The 22,003-nt window shown below is 41.2% G+C and overlaps 1 protein-coding gene and 1 pseudogene across 1 annotated transcript in view; one reads left to right on the top strand and one right to left on the bottom strand.

The window, feature by feature from the left end:
- The first annotated feature begins 203 nt into the window (after positions 1-203).
- LOC116910171 lies at positions 204-742 on the top strand (annotated as a pseudogene).
- Positions 743-1,337: 595 nt separating this feature from the next.
- LOC116909663 (ATP-binding cassette sub-family A member 8-B-like) overlaps positions 1,338-22,003 on the bottom strand; it is a 49,711-nt gene continuing 29,045 nt past the window's right edge. Inside the window, 17 exon segments of the mRNA XM_032913316.1 lie at positions 1,338-1,658; positions 1,770-1,825; positions 2,919-2,998; positions 6,720-6,860; positions 7,075-7,194; positions 8,076-8,170; positions 8,264-8,339; positions 8,840-9,000; positions 11,071-11,162; positions 11,819-11,936; positions 12,877-12,997; positions 15,899-15,990; positions 16,395-16,457; positions 17,185-17,304; positions 18,267-18,380; positions 18,527-18,700; positions 20,275-20,382. Of these exon segments, the coding sequence (XP_032769207.1) occupies positions 1,560-1,658; positions 1,770-1,825; positions 2,919-2,998; positions 6,720-6,860; positions 7,075-7,194; positions 8,076-8,170; positions 8,264-8,339; positions 8,840-9,000; positions 11,071-11,162; positions 11,819-11,936; positions 12,877-12,997; positions 15,899-15,990; positions 16,395-16,457; positions 17,185-17,304; positions 18,267-18,380; positions 18,527-18,700; positions 20,275-20,382 (1,830 nt within the window). The 3' untranslated portion in view covers positions 1,338-1,559.

The following is a 22,003-nucleotide window of genomic DNA, read 5'->3' as shown; positions in this document are numbered from 1 at the left end:
GGTTTTACAACCTCTTGGAATGTACTCTGGGTAGTAGAAAATCTGCTTACTATTCGAAGCAATTAACTGGTGACACCTGGGAGATTGGCAGAGTTCTCACTGCTGTTTTGACTATCAGAAAAGGACCTAATATCAGTCCCACTAGAAAAGCGCCTAATAAATACTGATATAATTTTAGGAATTCTTATAGGATCATTATTAAGAATTAAGAAGTCAACCCTTTTCACCAAGATGGCACTGAAAGTGAAGAAGGAAGCTCCTGCCCCTCCTAAAGCTGAAGCCAAAGCAAAATCCTTGAAAGCTAAGAAGGCAGTGCTGAAAGGTAACCACAGCTACAAAAAGAAGATCTGGATGTCGCCCACTTTCTGGAGGCCCAAGACCCTGTGGCTCCAGAGGCAGCCAAAACATCCTTGAAAGTGCACCCAGGAGAAATAAGCTTGACCACTATGCTATCATCAAATTCCTACTGACCACCAAGTCAGCAATGAAGAAAATAGAGGACAACAACTCGCTTGTGTTCATAGTTGATGTCAAGGCCAACAAGACCCAGATCAAACAGGCCATGAAGAAACTCTGTGACATTGATGTGACCAAAGTCAATATGCCGGATGGAAAGAAGAAGTCGTATGTTCACTTGGCTCCTGATTATGACACTCTAGATTTTGCCAACAAGATTGGGATCATCTAAAGTGAGTCCATATGGTTAATTCTAAATATATATATTTTTCCACCATAAAAAAGAATTAAGAAATCATCTATTTGTCTATTTAGCATCACTACAAGACAGTACATTTTTGTAGATCTGCAGAGATCTGCTCAAAAGGGTGGGGTAATACTTAGTGAATACATGTTTAATAATAACAAGAAAAGCATATTAATAACAGGAATCTTTCCTAAAATGATTTTTTTCCCCTGGGCCTTACCTACCAGAGTTTTATTGTAGATTTTAATCTAAGGAGGTCATCTCAGGATGATCACCTGCTAATTATTAACTTGTCCTATAATGACTCCTGCCATTCCATGGACTCATTCTGATTTGGAAGAGCCTTGTGGTTTCTTCTGGATTGAACTGTTGCTACTGATTTGGGTTTGGTGTTTGCAATTGGACTGTACTGCCACTACTGATCCATGTTCAGAATTGTCCCAAAGAAATACTTCTAAATAGGTCCACATACCTCATTTTCTATTAACCTTTCTTCTTACCTACCTTTGGTTGGTGGGCTAGAAGGGAGGTTCAAGCGTTTAAGAACCCTTAATAAAGTAGGTTTTGAAAAATATAAGCCTATAGTTTTGAATTTTAATTAAATATATCATACTCAGAAATGGAAACACTCATATAAAAGTAACTGTTTATTCATCATTCTACAGAACTATGGCATCAAGTGCTCTAAAGGGATATGGTTCAGCCTCTATCCAGCACTTACCCCTTTTCTCCAATCCCTGAAGAACTATCATGGTGTTTATAATATAGGGGCTTAAATATTTCATTGATCTTATATAAAAATAGATGTCTTTAAGAAACAACACAGTCTGACAAAGGAACAGGAAATATTTTTGGCTTAAACCTCTTCCTGTGGGAGGAGCTTCCATTTTATAGAGGAGTCTAGTTCTTCCTCAAAGCCATCCATCTCTTGCTCCTTGGAGAGCTCTAAGAAGACCTGGAAAGGATGGGTGAGAAAGAGAGATGTCATATGTAGCTGCAAGTGAATCAGAATCGTGAATGATATATTTGCATTTTGTGGGTGGTAAAATCATTATGACTGACCCACCTGCTCCAAGGTAGACTGAGAGAGGCTATACTCTTCCAAGTCAAAAGTCTGCTTAACTGTATAGGGAGAAATAAATTTAGGAGCATGCATATTTTCTTATATAGATAGTCTCATAAGTCAACAGCAGGCACTTATAATTAAAATGTTAATTATGTTATGACAACTCCACTCAGTTAAAATACATTAACACATTTACTTTGACTGGGGGAACACTGCTTGTATTAAGCTTACATGCTGGTTACTTTCTGGATTCTGGGTTTAAGGGAGAAATGGGAATGATAAATGTTTTTTTCTTGTGTATGAGCCACTGATTTTGCACATCCACATAGGAAGGTGCAGATGAAAGATGCTTGAATCAGATTGCTTTGGAAGAGTCTAGAGAAGGATGTTTGAGGTTTGCTGGGGGAGAAGAGCTTCATGAACTCTTTCTAAAAGACACTGAAGAGGCCCATGGTTGAACTTGGAACCTTCTTTGTCAGCCAGAATAAAATGTGAAGGGCATGGAATAGAATTGGAGTCACACTACAACTAGAAACAATATTTTTCCCAGTAAATAACACAATCTTGGGGTTCACAATGTAATCAAATATCCTGCAATGGTTTCCCTTCCCTTTCTTCCTTTCCCCTCTCCTCCCCTCCCTCCCTCTCCCATTCCCCCTATACTTTTCTTTTTTTCTGAGACAATGTTTCACTTTGTAGCTTTGGCTGGCCTGGAACATATGGTACAACATTCTGCTTAGTCTACAGTTAGAGGCATGAGATACTATGTCTAGGAGTCAATTTCTTAATATACTAAGGCAATAAAACAGTATATCCATCCATAGAAAATTTGATTGAAAATTAAAGTAACAGGCATCAGCATTCCAAAAGAAAGCATTTGCTTAAATGTTGCTAAGTTTGACTCAGACTATATCAGTATATATGCAAAGATACAACTAAAACCCAGAAAGTGGAAGTAAAATCCATTCCCATTTCTCCACCATACTCAACTCTTATCTCCTTGGTAGTGTGTTTCAAAAATTCAATTTAAGATTTAAGTTTTGATCTTAATGTAATATGTAACATTTTGTTTCTGTTATGAACATAATTATTGTATGATTTAGAATAATTTCCTCCTCAGGATCTTACTTTCTGAGAAATGGCTCTTACCCTTCTCTAACTTGAAGAACGCTTGGGATAAAGGTTGCACATCTTCCACTGGTAATTTGTAAACCATGAGAGGAGAGTACCTGGGATCAGAGGGAGGATACATCAGCTAAGGCACAGGTAAACTAACTACAACATCACTGCTCAACTGTTATTATTTTTAATTATGACTAAGAATTGTTAACATATATAATATAACAACAGATATTCATGTTATGAGTGTATATGTGTTTGTGTGTATGTGGGTGCACATACATGATAGTGTGTGTATATGGGTGTGCATGCACACTTGGGCATCATTCATAAGACATTATCCACTTTTTTGCTTTGCTCTTTCTGGACTGCTGTCTGCCAAGTAGGTTGGGCTGGCAGACCAGTGAGCCCAGGGATTTTCCTTTTCGTGCTTCTCTCTGAACATTCCCAGAACTAGGATTACAAATAGGTATCACTATACTGTTAATATTTTTATGTGAATTATAGTGATTAAACTCAGGGCCTGGTGCTTGTGAGGCAAGTACTTCACTGACTGGCCATTCTCTTATCCTGTTATCAAACCTGTTAAGTGCAAGATAGAGTCATGGTGGCTCAATGCTGCGCTGCTGATGTGCAGAGTGGTAGTGGCTGTGAGCTCAGTGTGGCACAGCTGATCTTCAGAGAGTGATGGTGCCTGTGTAGTCAGTACTGCACAGCTGACCTACAGAGCTCACTCATCTTGTTTAACTGACACTCCTCACTTCCCTACTCCTACCTGCTGGAAAGCAACATTTTGCCTTGAGAGTCTAAGGATTTGACTATTTTAGATATCTCGCAAGTAGAATCACACAGCATTTATTTTGATGTGATTGGCTTATTTGCTTAGAGTGAAGTTCTCAAGACTGTGTATTTCAGTTTCTTTCCATTGGAGGTTGAACAGTATTCCAACACACACACACACACACACACACACACACACACACACACACACACACACACACGACAGCTTTAAAAATTCTATTGTCTGCTCATCTAATCAGGTTCAGGGAAATCATGGAAGATGAGGTAGAAAGACTGTAAGAACCAGAGGATGGGGAGGACTGGCTTGAAACAGTGTCCTCAGGATACAACAGGAGAGCCACACTTACGAAATACAGCAGTAGAGATTGCCTGCACAATGTGCACAATGCCAAAGGTAGTTGGCAGCCCAGCACGAAGCAGGAAGGGGCTTATAAATCCTACCCCTAACCAATGAGATATTGACAATTGCTGCTTTCTGGAAGAGAATCAGTTTTCTTTTAGGGCATGGCTCCTGGTAAGTAGACTATGTTCCAGTGGATGGCCCCTGGGTGCATGAGTTGATGGACAAATTGGATACAGTACAAATTGGATACAGAAGGCTATTTTAAAGAATTAAAAAGAAGTTACGAAGTTAATGTGGTGTGGTGAGAAGGTGGGGGTCAGAACTTCAGAGTGTTGGGGGAGTGAATAGGATCAAAATACATTATCTGAAATTCTTAATGAATTCATAAAACAACACCTATTCATCTCTCAGTGGATACTTGGGCTATTTCCATGTTTTCTCTTTTGAAGATACTTGTTCAGCGAACAAAGGAGAACAGACATCTACTTGGGATGCTTATTTCAATTCTTCAGATATATACCAGGAGTGGGGTTCTTTGGTCAATTGATGGTTATGCTTGTTATGCCTCAGCAGGTGAGGAATTCTGTATTTCCACCAATAGAACACATGTGATCTCCTATAACCTTGCCAATAGCTGTCTTCATTTTTAAACCTAATTATCCATCATACCCTTTATGAGGTGATCACTCATTGTGGTTTGGATTCATATTAACCTGATTAGAAGTGACACAGCCTTTTTAAATATACTTGTAAGACATTTGTATGCTTTCTCTGGAGAAATTTCCACTCATTTTTAAAATCAAACGATTAGGTTTGGGGATTATTTTGTTTTCTCTTTATAATTATCATTTTCTTATATTTTTTGGACACAAATCCATATCAGATACATAGTTTGACACTGTTTAGTAGGCTGCCCTTTTACCTTGTTCACTGTTTCTTTTGCTGTATATAAGATTTTCAGTTGATGTAACCCTTTTTGTCTGAGTTTTTATGGCCTATGGCTTTGATGTTGTATCCATGAATTTAGTCTCCAGACCAATGTCTCATAGTTTTTTTTAATTGATATTTTGTACTTCAAATTTCTGGTAAGTCCCAGTAGGTTTTCAGTTGATTTTTTTTATATGGTCCAAGTTTGGATCCAGTCTCTTCTCTTCTCTTCTCTTCTCTTCTCTTCTCTTCTCTTCTCCTTTCTTTCTTCTCTTCTTTCTTTCTTTCTTCTCTTTTCTTCTCTTTCTTTCTTTCCTTCCTTCCCTTCCTTCCCTCCCTTCCTTCTTTCCTTCTTTCTTTTCTTTCTTTCTTTCTTTCTTTCTTTCTTTCTTTCTTTTTTCTTTCTTTCTTTCTCTCTGTCTCTGTCTCTCTTTCTTTCATTCTTTCTTTTTTTTTCTTTTTCTTCCTTTCTTTCCTCCCTTCCTTCTTACCTTTCTTCCTTTTTTGTTGAAGATTATCTTTCCTTCTCTGTTGTGTTTCCTTGCCACTTGTGCTCAAGATAAAAATACCAGATAAGCATGGCTTTATTTATGAGCTCTCTATTCTCTTATGTTGGTCTACATGTCTTTCTTCACACAAACACTACATTATTGACTTCACAAGGAGCACTAATGTGAAAGTAAGAGTCAGAGGATTTTGAACTCTTGGATCCTTGAGGGGAGGTGAATAGCTAAGCTCAGGTGCTAATAGATGATAAGCCTGACTCGCCTTTGGTCTTACTGTCAAAGCTGAACACTGACACTTGGCTTCTTCCTCCTTCCAAGTCCAGAAACTATCAATTTCTTAATGTTTCATATAGGAATGGAAGTCTATATGACTATTCAATGCCAATCACACTCCTCTTACCCTGTCATATTCACCAGAGAAGAATGCAATTTCTGACAAAGAGACAAAGAACTCATTACCATGTAATGTTGGTAACAGAGATTTAATACATAACTGGGTTATTTTTAGGTAAATGTGGACATCACAGAGACTTAGAGTCTATTTCATAATGTACTTTCTCACAGCATATGTGGCAACTATTCTCATACACAGCTCATTTTCTATGTCTTCATTCTACATTTCTGTTTGATTATGGGTTGTACACTGAGTCACAGTATTGTTTAAAAGGCCAGACTCTCACAGAGCATTTTTGGAATCACTGTGTGTGTGTGTGTGTGTGTGTGTGTGTGTGTGTGTGTGTGCATGTGCCAGAACATACCAGATCAGATATTAACTTTGTGTGTCTTTTTCTATGGCTCTCCACCATATTTTTAGAGAAAGCTTCTCTAGGTGAACCTGGATTTCACTAGTTCAGCTTGGTGTAGGGATTGCAGGGCTGTTGAATAGCAATGGGCTTTTTATGTGGGTGCTGAGTAACCCAATTCAGATATTCATGCTTGCACAACAAACACTTAACCCTGAGTTACCTTCTAGCCCCTCAAACACATTATTTTAGTTTAGAATGACAATCTTGACCCTGAAAAGTCTTCAAGAGGAAGAGATAAGATGATACAAGCCAAGGATGGTACATAGCACATAGTAGGGCCACAGCATATGGTACATCTGCTTTTACATCAGCTCTATTTTCTCTACTTTGTTTTCCATCAAGTATCCATCAGAAAATTTTTCTGCCAAGTTTCAACTGATCACAAACCAGTATAACTGACAGGGGTGTCAACCTTTGGTATCAGATCAAAACCAAAAACCAACTTTACCTTTCCTGCCTAGCAGCCTGGGGGAAAAGCCGTAGGACCTCTGTGTTGAGGAGCTCCACCTGCTCGAGAGTCTTCACCTTCATCTCCAGCAGGTAATCTTTGCCGAATTTGCTTTTGAGATGTTGGATTGATCCAATACACCTGGGAATCAGAGAATGATGTGTTCAGAAGAGGGAGAGAGAAGTATGTACAACAGTGTTTGAAACTTTCCGCTTGCTACCAGCACTGTCTTAGGGTTCTTGCTGTTAATTGAGAGTCTAGCAATTCCAGCCATTACATTAATTTCCTTGTCTATAGGCAAAACTGCCTAGTCACACACTGCAAGAGTGAGTGTGGCCTCAAGACACATACTCACCTCAACCTTCCAGACACCAGAATGGCCACGCGGTCACACAGAGCCTCAGCCTCTGCCATGTAATGGGTGGTCAGCAGGGCGCCCCTGTCTGTATTTTTTATGATGGCCCTGATTGCTTGCCTACATTGTCAAGACAACATTCACAATTTAGAAAGTAGTGTAATAAATAAGAAAAGGATAGAGAAAGGAAGCATGCATTGAAAAAGAGCAATTGCAGAATACAGCATTTATTATGAGCTTGTATGAAGAGGGAAATTCTGTCAAGACAGGCATGCATATGGGGACAGAATGATGCAAAACTCAACAGTGACACCCAAGCCAGCAGAAGGAAGTCATTGCAGAATAAGTGATGGGTTTTACAACTTACCAAGAACCACTGTTCTCATGCCCAGCACCAGACACTTGATTGTGGTGCAAAAGTTCCTGTACCAACCCAGAGATATCTGTGCTGTTCTGGTACACACAGTGAGTGGCTTGCAGCCTAATGCTATGTGTTCTTCCTTCCTCAGAAATGTTCGAGAACTATTATTAGAGAAATGCTATTTTGTAGACCATCGATTTTACTAAGGGTGTTGGTAGTTTTGTTTTTTATGTACATAAAAAGTTTTAAGACATACCTTTATAATTCTGTGTTTTTTATGTGCTTGTGTGCATGTGCAATGTGTGTGTAGGTGTACATGTGCCTATGTGTAGGTAAAGGCTAGAGGCCAGTGTTGGGTATCCTGCTCTCCAAATTAATTTTAGAAATTGCGGCTCTCACTGAACCTGGAGCTCACCAACTGGTTCAAGACTAGCTCGTCAGTGAGCTCCAGCTCTCTTCCTGACTTCGACTCCACAGTGCTGGGCTTACAGCAAGCAAGATTACTCCCTGGAGTTTTAGGTGGTTGTTGGGAATCCGAACCCTGGTTCTTATGCTTGGTAAAAATAGTTTTTGAGTGAGCGAAACTGTTTTCAAACTCCCTTCTAGGTGTATGTTCAAACCCACGGCAGCATCTCCTCACCATATTTGCTGTTGCCCTTCAGGATCCAGCCCAGTTGAAGGCTCATCCAGAAGCAATATAGAAGGGTTTCCCAGGATGCTCAGCACAAAGCACAGCTGCAAGGAGAGGGATAGTGCACGTGGCATCACCTCACGTGTGTCCCCCCCTGAGGTTTGCTCGAAGCCCTTCCCCTGGGGCCCTGCCTAGACCTTTCTCTTCACTCCCTCAGACAGCGTCTTCACCGGAGACTTCAGCTGGTCCTGCAGCTTGAGCGCATCCGCCAACCTGAAGAGAGACAGCGGAACATAACCGCCCACTCCACCCACTCCACGGTGAAGAGAGATAAAGGGAGGGCGGGGCAGTGAGCCTGGCCAAGATGGCGGAGTGGGACCCATAGGTTGAATTCTGGAGCGTGTGTGTGTGTGTGTGTGTGTGTGTGTGTGTGTGTGTGTGTGTGTGTGTGTGTTAGTGGGGAAAAACGTGATATTGTTGGCTGACATGAGCCTTCCTCAAACAGTATCATGTTATGTCACAGAATTCAAATAGTTAATCTATGATCGATACATTTAATTTTAGTATTTTCAATAAATTTTACCAATATATTCCCCCTTTTCCATGTTTAATGACAGAAAAAAAACCATTTAACACCCCCTAAACAGGAAACTAATTGCTAATGGTAAACCTGCCGAACCTCTTGAGCTTTCCACCCCGAGTTTTCTTTGAATGTTGTCACCTCATTTTCTCCCTGACCTCCTCCTGTTCTAGGTGCGCCCCCACCCGTGTACCTTGTAATGGTGACTGCAGCGTGACTTTTGCTCAGGCCCATCACTGCAGCAAATACCTCCAGGTGCTCCTTCACAGTGAGGTTGGGCCACAGAGCGTTCTCCTGAGGACAGTACCCCAGGAACCCCAGGGCGTCCCCTTCTCCGCTCCCTTTCAGTAGCACCTATAGATAAAAGTTCATCACTGGAGCCCACATTCTACACAGCCTCAAGGAGTACTTCCGTGACAGCTCTCTCTCAAAAACTCCCTCCCAGACCTAAGGGAATTTTAACCACTTGCCATCATCTTACACTGGAGAGAGCTTGTTAATAGCAATTACTTGTGAGTAAATGTGTGCCCAGTCAGAAACGTAGTCTTCTATGTGGACTATCAAATATCTTCCAATGTCTCTTTGGTCCCCAGTTTATATTTAATGTTTTCATAACTTTCGAAATGAAGCATCTTCAGAATGACTCTTTACCCTCACTTGACTACCTCGTCTGTGACAGAAGCTGCACTTAATGATCCTAGATGAGGGGCTTAACATAATTAGTGCCTTGTTTTTGGAGTTTCTGTTCCACAGAGAGAACCAGACAAGCAACAAGTAGAGGAAAGAATAAATAGAATGAGATCAGTCAGAGTGGTGCTGTGGCAGACCCTGGAAGGCTTAGATGGAGAGTAACTGCAGAAGTGACCTTGGGCCTGTTGATTAGCCTGTTCCTTTGAGGAGAAGAGGAGAAGTTGCCGGTCATGGGGGAAAAAAACCAACAAAAAACAAACAGAGGCTTTGGGGGGACGGGGTGTTGGCACAGAGCAAAGAGCAAGATCTAAGCCTTTGAAGGAATGCGACTGGATGTGCTGTTCCTAGACCAAGGCAAGGACTGGAGCAGAATGAGCAAGGGAACGAGGAGAGATGCAGCACAGTGACAGAGAGGGCATCTCCTGTAGCCACTTGCAAGACAAGAAGGAGGTGACCTGATGGTCACAGAGGAGAGGAGTCATGAAAGAACTGAAGCAGGAGAGCAACAAGGCTGTAAAACACCATGCTGTCCGTTGTGACTAAGTCACGTCCATGATGCCAACCTCAGGGGATGTCTAGCTTGGTCTACTTCTCTATCTATTTTCATCCCGGTGTCTCTTATTGGGCTTGTACCTTACCAATTAGGATAGGCTCTCTGTCCAGTAAATCCCAGGAATATAGCTACCTGTCTCCAGGGCCCACATCACCAGGCTAGGATTTCCTGTGGTTTCTGGGGGAGTGAATTTAGGTCCTAGAGAGTGCAACAAGCTATCTACGAACTGAGCCATCACCTCAGCCATCTTACTTTTAATGTGTTTTGTCACAATGTAAGAATGAAAAGTCACCTGCTGAGCTCCCACACCTCATAAGATATGTCAGCGAGTTGGAGAGCACTGGAGACAGTTGGAGCTGAAATGAAGATGCAGCACACCACCATTTCCTGATGAGTTCCCGCCATGATGAGCTGCTGTCACCTTGGCTTCAGAAGGACAATGATAACCTGACACCTTCTCTGTCTTTGGGGCGGGGGATATCCTCTTTTCACCTCTTGGCGTGACCACCACCCCCTCTTCCGAGGTGCAGGTCTATAGACGTCTGCTTTATAGTTCGCCCTGGCCTCTCCAGACTTTGCAAAGGGATTTTCAAGATTCTGCTTGAAAAGGTTTCACTTCTAACCCACGATGCCTCTTCTTGGTGTCTTGTCTACTTTATTCAATCACTTCCTGTATGTGTGAGTTAAGTCCACTTTACTTCTCTGATGTTCATTTTTATCATCTATTAAAAACTGGTCCTTCCAAATAGTGTATTTGAAATACACACACACACACACACACACACACACACACACACACACACACACACACACACGTGTATATTTGAGTGGTTTCTAAAGGACAGCGAATATACTAAAATTTTACAAACGATTTTACTCAAGATTAATACATTACATGCTAAGAGAAAAGTGCTCATGAGAAGTGATTTGTTGACAAGTTAATAGGGTTATATGAGTTCTTGCATTGTTTTTGTGATCTGACACAGAACATTCTTTCTGTGTGCTTTTGAAGTAGTATAGATGATTGTTCTTCTCAAGCGCTTAGTTTCCATATAATGTGCATGTGAATTTACTCTCCTGGGTATTACGTTCATTACTTCACTCATCTGATGATGGAACAGAATCTTATGGTTTATAAAGCTGTGACATCGGACAATTTTTTTAAACAATATGCCACCTACCTGCCCAGCTGTGGATTTTGTGTCTCCACTTATCATTTTAAGAGATGTACTTTTGCCAGCTCCATTGTGTCCCAGCAATCCTAGAATCTCACCTGAAACACAGGAATTAAATTGAGCTTAAATTTACAGTAAAATTAAGCATGAAACATAGTCTGAACTCTCACTGTCTGATGTGTGTCATATGATATGTTTTGTACATTGTGTACCATTTAAAGGTCATAGCTATCCCAAGGTATCATCACAATCTCTTCTTTCATTCTTGGTGATAAAAAGTCTCAAGAATGAGGTATTTTCCTAAGATTACATTAATAGAAATTAGAAAGACATTCTTAGAAATTAAGAGTGTTTGATTCTGTTTCCTGTGATCTTAAGTCTTTGGTAGTAATGAGAGAAATTAAGTTCCTCCAACACTGGCAGGATAAGCCTTCAGTATATGCTGCTGCATCTCCCCCCCCCCCCGCCAACCAATTCTCTTTTAAAAAATTAATAAACATTAGAATGTTAGTCTTGTGAGTTTAAGAGGAAATTTAATGACTTTCATGGGTCATAGAGTAGTGTTGATTCTTAAGTAGATATGGCTGGGTCCCAATTCTTGGAGTGAAATAAGTGTACTTAAAAATGAAATGTATAAAGGAGTTGTCAGGCTACCCTGGTGAGGGGTCCAAATATGAGTGAGCAGATAGTGTGTGAAGGATTTTCCTCAGGAACCAGGAAAGTTGAGCCAACTATTGAAACCCACATGTCTGACCTTTCCTGACACAGAATGAGACATTCCTGGTGGCTATCTTAGCCTTCTTCTTAGAAAGGCAGTGTTTCCACTTCCCTGCGTACTCTTTGCGTAGGCAGCTGGCAACAATGACTGGCTTCTGTAAATGAGAAGAATGTCAAGTCAGGCTGTTCTCTCCAGACTAAATGAGCTGTATCCCCTACACTGCCCTAGTTCTGCATCAAAGAGATCCTAGTAGGCTCTGTCCTAACCCACTACTCTTCTATCCTAGCCCTCGTCTTTGGAGAGAATTCCATGTTCCTCCCCTACAAAGACATCTACCAAAAACCACAGTATTTTATATAGCCTGCCTAATTTCCCAAACATGCAAAAGATAAGAAAAGCACCAGACAGTGTGTCTTATGTTGAATACTGCACATTCTCACTAAAAACAGTGACATTTGTCACTATTCTCTCATTTTTCTCAAAGTCTTTCATGACTTTAGTGATTTCACCTGTGTTGGTATCAGGAATCAGCTTTATGGTTGCAGATCGCCTCTGAACCCAGAGATGACAGTGACATCATCCATAGGGGACAGGGGCCCATGTATCTGTTGCCATGGCAATCATCATATATTCCCAGCGTCCACCTGGCTCACCTCCCACTAACCTATGAGCAGTTCTGTCACTAGCCAAATACGAAGCAGACCCTTCCTGACCTTTGCTTGTTCTTCTCTCTCTTTTCCCTTGTCGTCTCTGTTGCCCCCTTTGCCCCTTCCCGTACAATAAATCTCTCTCATGTGGAACTGTATTGGTCTGGTGTGGTCTGTCTTGGTCTGGTGTGGTCTGTCCAGAGGTGAGCCGAGTTTCTAACACAACAATCTGTATTCTGATTTTAGTTTTCACTAAGGAATTGGAAATGTTGACTTTCAATCTGCTCATTTAGATGTAATCAATAATGATGACCACTTTCTAACAGCTACTCTCTTTTGTTAGGATGAAGGGAACGAACCATCATCATAGAACTAGTCTGGTAGACCAGTTGCTTTAACGAACACAAATTTGCATTGGTTGGTAAGTTAGCTACTTTGTGTGCTTACCTCATCAAAACTGGTGGATGCCAAGGCACTCGCTGTTCTCATTCTCTCCATTTGAACATCTTCATCCTCACCCTCTGGCTCTTCTGGGTTTTGATGCACATCATTGTTTCTTGGAGAGATTCTAAGATCAGAACCACCCACTCATGATCGACTTGTGGCTTTTATCTTTGTGTCAACCGAGATTCATTGTTCAAAACCCATTCTCCAGGAGACCACGAGATGAGAAATGTATGATGTTTCTCTTCGGTACAGTCTACATTCATCCCGTGTGACTCCCCTTGCCCTGGTCAACAGCACTACCACTCTTTACCTATCTTTTATTCTGCTGAGTAGAATAAAAATTAATTTTCAATGCTAGTGGATAGCTCAGTAATAATCTGAAGAATCCTTTTGAAAATAGTATAGCCCAACAACGTAAACTACTATGTTCTCATGGGGGAAAATGGCCAGAGTATTTGAAATCAGTACTGTGAGTACTCAGTCAAATATGGAAAATCTGCTCCATCCCCTTTCTCAAGGCTCAGAAAACAACAGGAAGGAGTGGGCAGAAGCAATGCAAGATCCAGAGGATGGGGAGGAGTGCTGTGAAATATTCTCTGGTCACGACAATGGTTGCACACATGAACATGTTTTGGAGCAGCTGTGGTTACCTGCCTAAGACACGCACAATATTAAGTCAATTAAGTGAACTCTGGGCTCTCTCCTCAGTCTGGAGGAGCCCTGTGGGACCTAAGAGCATCCTGCTTCATTGTGGAAACCTTCAGGGGCAACGAAAACAACCAGATTGAAACCCTGCCCTACCAGTCCTATCCCAGTTGATCTGCCCACCATCCCAGTTGGTAAGCCTAGGACACAGCCTACAGAGATGAGTTGTGCATTGTCCCCTGAGCTCCACTGTGTGTCTCTGGGCTTGTTCTTTAGTCCTGAGGCCCCTGTATGACCCTATGAGCCTCCTACTATTGAGTGGAGGCCAATGGAGCTCCAAGAACAACCAACTTGGAACATTGCCCCACCAATCCTTTGCCAGTGGTGTCAGCTTGAGGCATGGCCAGCAGAGACAGGCTTCCTGACCTATATTGTCTGACCCAGGGCTACCCCAACCTGAAGCCCTGCTGCCATCAGGATCATCCAGCCAATACCAGGGAAAAACAGAAAAACAGATGCCTAAAGGACAGTGTAAGAAAGAGGTCAACAGGATCCAGGGCAATATGGTGCCACCAGAGCCCAACTATCCCACTACAGCAAGCCCTGGATATCCTAAGAAAGTTGAAGCACATGAAGAAGATTTGAAATCAATCCAATTTTTTAAAGATGATAGAGGCCTTTAAAGAGGACATGAATAAATCCCTTAAGGAAATACAGAAAAATACATTTAAGAAGGTAGAGGCATTAAAAGAGGAAGCAAATAAATATAAAGAAACACAGGAAAATATAATCAATCAAATAGGTGAAGGATATGAATGAAACTGGCCAAGACCTGAAAAGGGAAATAGAAAATAACCAACCAAACAAACCACAAACTGAGGCAATCCTGGAGGTGGAAAAATCTAAGAAAGAAAACAGGAAATACAGAAGCAAGCATCACCAATAGAATACAAGAGATGGAAGAGAGAATCTCGGGCATAGAAGATACAATAGAATAAATAAATATAGTGGTCAAAGAAAAGGCAAAATCTATAACATTCATGACAAAAACCTCTAGGAAATTTGGGATGCTATGAAAATACCATACCTAAAAATAATAGGAATAGAAGAAGATTCCCTGCTCAAAGGCCCAGAAAACATCTTCAACAAAATCATAGAAGGCAACTTCCCTAACCTAAAGAAAAAGATGCCTATAAATGTACAGGAAGCTTATAGAACACTGAACAGATTGGACTGCAAAAGAAAATCCACTTGTCACATAATCATCAAAGCACTAAATATACAGAACAAACAAAGAATTTTAAAACCTTCAAAGGAAAAGACCAAGTAACATATAAAGGCAGACCTATCAGAATAATACCCAAATTCTCAACTGAGATTCTAAAAGCTAGAAGAGCCTGGGCAGAGGTCTTGCAGACTCTAAGATACCACAGATGTCAGCTCAGGCTATTATACCAAGAAAAACTTTCAATCATAGATAAAACTTTTTCATAGATGGAGAAACCAAGATATTCCATGACAAAACCAAATTTAAACAATACTTTTCCACTAAACCAGCCCTACAGAGGATACTAGAAGGAAAACTCCAACCCGCAGAGGCTAACTACACTCAAGAAAACACATGAAATACCCAATTCCACACCATTTAAACCAGAGTGAAGTAACCCAGACCCAGAAACACAAGCAGGATATGTCCTCAGTTATAAGTGGTCAGAGGCATGAAAGAAAGGACAACTATACTACAATCCAGAGACCCAAAGAGGCACCCAAGGGAGGTAACTGGGTAGGAGCAGAAAGGGGATGGGGATCAGGTGTGGGGAAGAAGGTGGGAGAGGACTGGACAAGAGAATGGAAATCAGTTGGGGGCAATCTGTAGGACATGCCAGAGATCTGAGATGGGAAGAGGCCCCAGAGGGTTGAAGGGGGTGACTCTAGCTGAGATTCCTAGTAGTGAGGGAAATGGATCCTGAAGAGGCCACTTAGACAGGACTCCCAGGGATAAGGATAGCAACCCACCCATAAAACCTTTGATCCAAAATGTATCTTGCCTATGTACAGGACAAATGGTAGCATCTTTTTTTAACCCTGTATTCACATCGATAGTTTTTTAGATCCAGCCTTCCAGGGTTGCACTGCATGCCCCGTCAGAGACTTGACTGTCAGCAGTGTGGCTCTGTTTCTGTCACTACATCATAGTCTTGTTTGGCCTGTGTATCTGAGCTTCTGTTAGCCTCAGTATGTCCGTATGTCCTTCTGCCACAGTCTGTCCTAACACAGTGGCTTAGAGTTATTAATTGGCTTGTTTACGCGTGAAAGGAAAAGAAAAAGAATATTGATGGGTGAAACAAAATAACCCCCCAGTTTGATCTCTTCCTACCTAAAGATGGGATCCTTCCTCATTGTTTTCTTTCCAAACTTCCATTCCAGACATCGAAGGGTAAAAATAAAAATGAAAACATGAAGTAAAGGCTGAGAGAGAGAGAGAGAGAGAGAGAGAGAGAGAGGGGGGGGGTACATTAGAAAACACAAAAGATCATTATCTTAGTATGAAGTGAACTAGGAATAATTCTTGGCGAGAGTTATATTCGATAACATTATAAATTTCTAACATCCTCCATGGAACATTGGGAAATCATTCATTTTCATTACAAATCAGCTATAATTATGGGCTATAATTTTTTCTATCACAGGTACAAAAGTTCTTCATATTTGGCAAGTAATTATCTTGTCAGCTAATCTTTATAAAAATAGTTGTCTCTGACTTTGCAAATATTATATTTGTATATATTATGAAAATCTCATCTCTATGTTAATAAAAATACAGCATGTCAATGAATTAAAGTTGCTGAGTATGAATTAGAACCCATCCTTACAATGAGGAATACCAGAAATGGCTCTACAATTGATTCTTCAGGAGAGATCCGATATATGAAAAGCTAGAAAAGAAAGAAAAGTAGTTAAATAGGAAAATTTCATCTCACAGATTTTTTTTATCATTAGGAATATGAATTTTCAATGACATTTTCTCAAGTGCACTAGAAATCTCAGGCAAGTGTTCATTCTGACATGTGCCCTGAGGAGCTGGTGTGCCTGGTCTAAGAGGTTTCATCTGAAGCCATGAGTTTCATTGATCGCTTGGTGAGAGAGGATCTGGGTTAGGTTGAGCCAGCCTCCTCAGATGATGAGAGACCTACTTTTAGTTTTATCCGACAGAACTCCGGACACTTCCCGTGCCCCCTGCTTCTCCCATGATGCCTCCTCTCTTCCCCCTCATTGCTACCCCTTTACTAAGCCTGGCACCATTCTTCCACTTACAGTGGTATAGGTATTATATAGAAAGAAGGGAATTTATTTATATAGGATGCTTCTCCAACCCCCCAAATCATGAAGCTTAACATCATTTTATCCACATACATTCAAAGTGAAGTAAGCCTAGAAACATGAAAGGCATAAAATGACCGTGAACACCGCTATGTTTCCCACCGCCTAGTCCTATTCATCTCCATGTGTTCTATTAAAAGTCAAGCAGAACACACTGTCCCATCTGGGAGAAAATCCACTGGAACCCTCTTGCATGCTCTGCAAGTTCTAGAGACCCACAAAGATGTCAAGCTTTTATACATTGTCATGAGCTCCGGGATGTTAGACAGTAGTCTCACTTACATGCATAGATAAGATCAGACATCCAATCAGAGTGGAAGGCGGTAGTAAAAAGATGATGCAGTACAGTATAGCATCCACATTGAAATCCAGCAACATTGCAACCACCGAGAACATGGTGATCTAGACGGGGTACAAACATATGTGTTAGCTGCTCTAAATTTCATGCTTTCAGATCAAGAGGTCTCATGATGAAGATAATATAGTCCACCTTTCCCTTTCGCTTCTGTAAATTAATCTAAAAGGTTGGCACACAAGGCAATGCACACACAAACACATATACACCGTACACACACACACACAGCACATAACAAAAATGGCACCGGGAGAACACACACTGGTGCAATTTAGAACTTAAGGGTTGAACACGACCTTGAAAATGATGACATCATGTTGTGTCCCCCTTTAAAGTCTCCTGTCCGGTATGTCACACATTGCATCTTTAAATCTGGATACTCAGATGGGAGGAAGATGTGGCAGTCCCTCATTCCAAACTTCGACTCTGACTTCTCCATGTATGTATATATGTGAGAGTATGTATGTATGTATGTATGTATGTGTGTGTGTATGTATGTATGTATGTATGTATGTATGTATGTATGTATGTATGAGTGCATTGTATATGGAACCCAGAAGAGGTCATGAGGTCTCCTGGAACCAGACTCACAGAGGAGTGAGTCACTTGATGTGGGAGCTGAGAACTGAACTTGGGTTCTCTGCAAGAGCAGCAAGTGATCTTAACTAAAGAGCCTCCTTCCCAGCCCCCATAGTTTCTACTTTTAACTATGCCTGTAACAGAATCTGTAGTTTGGTAGGCTGTGGAGGCCTTTCTAATCACTCCACTCTCAGGAAAAATGCCTGTTTTTCTCCTTCTGAATCAATATTTTATATTTTTAAAAACAAAATGATCATTTAATGAAAGTCGAGTGTAAATATAGGCTGGGGGAGGGGTGCAGATTTCAAAAGCTATCTGTTCTTGGGATTGAAAAATATTAATGACCATTTTTACGAAAGGCATAAAGTATTGGCTTAGAAGTTTATATCCCATGTGCCCATTAAATGTCCACACGTGACAACATACTTACGATATAGAAGCAAAGTGACCAAATGCCGCTGTTTTTTTTCCCCTTGCGAGAAATGAAGGAAATCACGTATGTTAAGAAGATCAGGGATATGGCATAGCCAACAGAACACGGGATCTGAAAACAACAGGAGTGTGGGTCTCAGAGAGAGACTAATGCGAGGCAGGAAAACACGCATGCTCCAAACAGGGGTCTCACAGTTAGTGCCTGGCGCAGCGCTGCCCGTGAAAGCGGTTTGCATTTCCCAGTCGTTTTGCACTTACTTGTAGAATGTGAGTTATAACAATAAGCGTGGCGTCTTGGAAGCCTAAGAGGTAGTCCATTAAAGACATGAAGAGGAAGACAAAGCAGTACAGCGGAATATCCACCAGTGCCTGCCCGAACCAGTAAGCCGAAGGGAAGAGGCCGGAGACCCGCAGCTGGAACCACACTTTGTTCTGTGCAGGAGAGAACAGAGAGACACACAGTGTGACTTCAGCTTGAATTTTAAGGAAACGTAGATTGATTTGATGAATATTTAATGTCAATGTTGTTTATAATAACTCTGGACTGTAAGTACAACCCAGTCTAAGTACAACCCAGGCTGAGAGGGGTGGGTGATGACAGATGTAGCCACCAATGGGCTGCGTTGGCGAAGGTCACACTGAGGTTTATCACGTACCTGGGAGGTACCTGAGGGAGATTTTCTATAATCAAATAACACCATGAGTGGGCAGGGACTTACCGGGCTGGGTGTGTGAAAGGAAGGCTTATCTATAGAGCAACCCATTTCTCTCTGTCTATATAATTGTGTAATTTCACGTATAAAATGTGTATGCAATACTATGGAGGTGACTTGATTTAACTATGTTTTGAGACAGGGTCTAATAAATCCGGGTTAGTTTTAAACTCACAGAGCAAGGTCCTTCTGCAGCACTACCGTATTTGATTTTATGTAGCCCTGAGGACTGAACCCAGGACTTCATACATAGTAAGCAACCACTCTACCAATTAAGCTATCTCTCAGCCCTTTAAGTAATTTAAAATACCATATTTAGTGGAGATAATTATATGATAAATACAGTTACATATACTACACACCATATGTGTGATTATATTTACATTTTCACATGGTAATTTTGAGCTATTACATATAACAAACACGTAATTGTATGATATACAATTGCCATATTTTATATTCTATAAATTATAGACAGCAAAGATTCATTTGAACCAGAAAAAAATCAGCTATAAATTGGAATTTACAAATTGTCATTTGAACGTTGGAAGTTTTAAAATACTTATTCTGAGAAATATTCTACTGCATCCATGGTTATACCAGAATTGTTTATTGATTCGTATCTGGATGGGCATCTTGGGGGCCAGCTTGCATGAGAGCTTCTGTTTTCCAGCAGCAGAGACTGGTTCACGCCAGTCATTTGAACCAAGATCCATTTTGGGTAAAGGTTTCTCATCTCTGATCACTCATGGGGTCAGCCATTGTTCTTAGGATATTTCCCACAGGTGTATCTCCTTCAGTAAAACATTTGCTCAAGCATTTGTTCATTTGAAAATTGATTTAAGGACTCTCTATGTTTCAGTACCTTTTAGATTGAAAATCTATTGGTGATATATGAGTGGACTTGTTTTTCAATTTTGCATTTCATTTTGTATAGCTGCACGATTGTACTTAACACACGGAATTATTTAAGTTTATTAATTAAAAACTGCATCATTAGTGTGTGTGTGAGTGTGTGTGTGTGAGTTTCTGTGTGTGTGTGTGAGTGTGTGTGAGTGTATGTGTGAGTGTGAAAGAGTATGTGTATATGAGTGTGTGAGTGTGTGTGTGAGTCTGTGTGTGTGAGTCTGTGTCTCTGTGTGTGTATGTGTATGTGTGTGAGTGTGTCTCTGTGTGTGTGTGTGTGTGTGTGTGTGTGAGTGTGTGTGTGTGAGTGTGTGTGTGTATCACTATACTTTCAGCTTCTAATTTAGAAAGTAACTCAATTTCCAGCTACTCATAATTCATTATTACCTTATAGTCTGTGACGCTGCTCATGGCTATATAAGGAGGGCAAGCCGAGGTCAGAGTCAGCCAGAACGTGGTCTTCCCCAGCTGTTGTAAAGGATTAGTAATTTCATTCTGAAAAGGAAAATCCAAATGAACAAATTCCGAGTCTCTTTTTCTGGCATAAATTTTAGAACCACTAAATCGATTGTATGCCTCAGGTGTCTGTTGGGCTCTCCAAACCTTTCTTGATCCTTCCAGTTTGTGAGCTTGATTTTGGACTACTTCATTCCGTGCTCAAAACTTGCTAGTTTTGACCTCAAGAGCACACATCAATCAAAAACGTTTCATAGTTGGAAATCGTTAACAGTGTATTGTTATGTCAGTCATTCTACGATTCACTGTGATGTTAGGTAAGACGTGGTAAGTCGAGGCTAACGTCCTCAGTTTCCCAACTGATCTTTGATTATCCCAAATGTGGCAGCTGGGTTCAAGAACCATGTCAAACAGTAGGCACATCAGGAGGTCAGATCAGTACTCGTCGTTGATTCCAAAGTAGAGGTGGAGTATGAGGAGGGGATGTGAAAAAACCCAGCAAAATGTTGTGTTCATTGTAGCCACTGCAGCTCCCTTCAAGGAGATGCACAAACTCTTATCGTGCCCAAAGCCATTGTTGCTGTAAGATTCGCACAGCCATTGCTTGATTAAGCATATTTTTAATGGCAGTCATGAAGCCAGAGAGCTGAATGGGACAGTCAATGTTGATCTCTGATAGTCATTTATGTGGTTAGCAAGTAAGTAAGTGTGTGCTTACTGTGTCCAGGGCTTGGCCCTTGGTACCAAGTATTTATGTTTAAATGTGTTAAAAAGCTATGGGGCTGGGGGCAGGGGGTGGCTGTGCTGTTAAGAGCACTGGCTTGCTCTTCCAGGGGACCCAGGTTCTATCCCCAGAACCCACGAGGTGGTTCTCTGCACCTCTAGTTTCAGAGGATCTGAAGTCCTCTTCTGGCCTTAGAGGTCACACAAGGGGTACACAGACATGCACTTAGGGAAAACACCAGATACAAAACTGTTCAGAAATAAAATTAAAAATATTTTTAGAAAAGCAGTGTTTCCTAAATCTGTACTTGAGAACAAAGGAATCTTTCCAAAAGATGGTCGCCCAGTTTCTAAATTCGAAGGGCTATCTATGTTCAATTGCTCAGGCCTTGGGTTAGAAATACAGCATTTTTTTGGTCTGTGCGTATGGTATATGCATGCTTGCGTGTGTGTGGGTATGGGCAGGGGGCAGACGCTGTCATGGCTGTCTCTCACTCCATCTCCATGTTACATATTGAGGCAGGGTCATTCATTGGAACACAGATACAACTAGACTAGTTAGCAGCTTCCTGGGGAAGCCCCTGTCTCTGCCTCCCGGGCACCCATAAGCTACCGTGGCTGCCAGGCAGAGTTTGGAAAAGCTGGCGTAGTAGGTCGAAGGTAGGCCAAGGAGTTAATATTTCTGGCAAGAACCTGGAGTGAGTCTAATGAGGATAGTCTGAAATTCCAGGCTGAGCTTTGTCCTGATTTCTTTCTTTCTTGGGTAGCTTTCGTAAAAATAATGAGTCTCCCCCTCCTCCTTTCCTTCCCTCCTCCCCCCTCTTAAGCAATGAGTCTCTCAGTCCTCCTTCCCCTCCCTCCCACCCCTCTTTCTTATTTCATTCTGTTTGTTCATTCCTTCGTATTAACCACAGTGCCGTACACTCTCGCTTTTGAC

This window comes from Rattus rattus, chromosome 9, assembly GCF_011064425.1.
Source record: "Rattus rattus isolate New Zealand chromosome 9, Rrattus_CSIRO_v1, whole genome shotgun sequence".
Taxonomy (NCBI): domain Eukaryota; kingdom Metazoa; phylum Chordata; class Mammalia; order Rodentia; family Muridae; genus Rattus; species Rattus rattus.
Note: the sequence above shows the minus strand (reverse complement) of the source record. Positions and strands in the feature narration are given on the sequence as shown.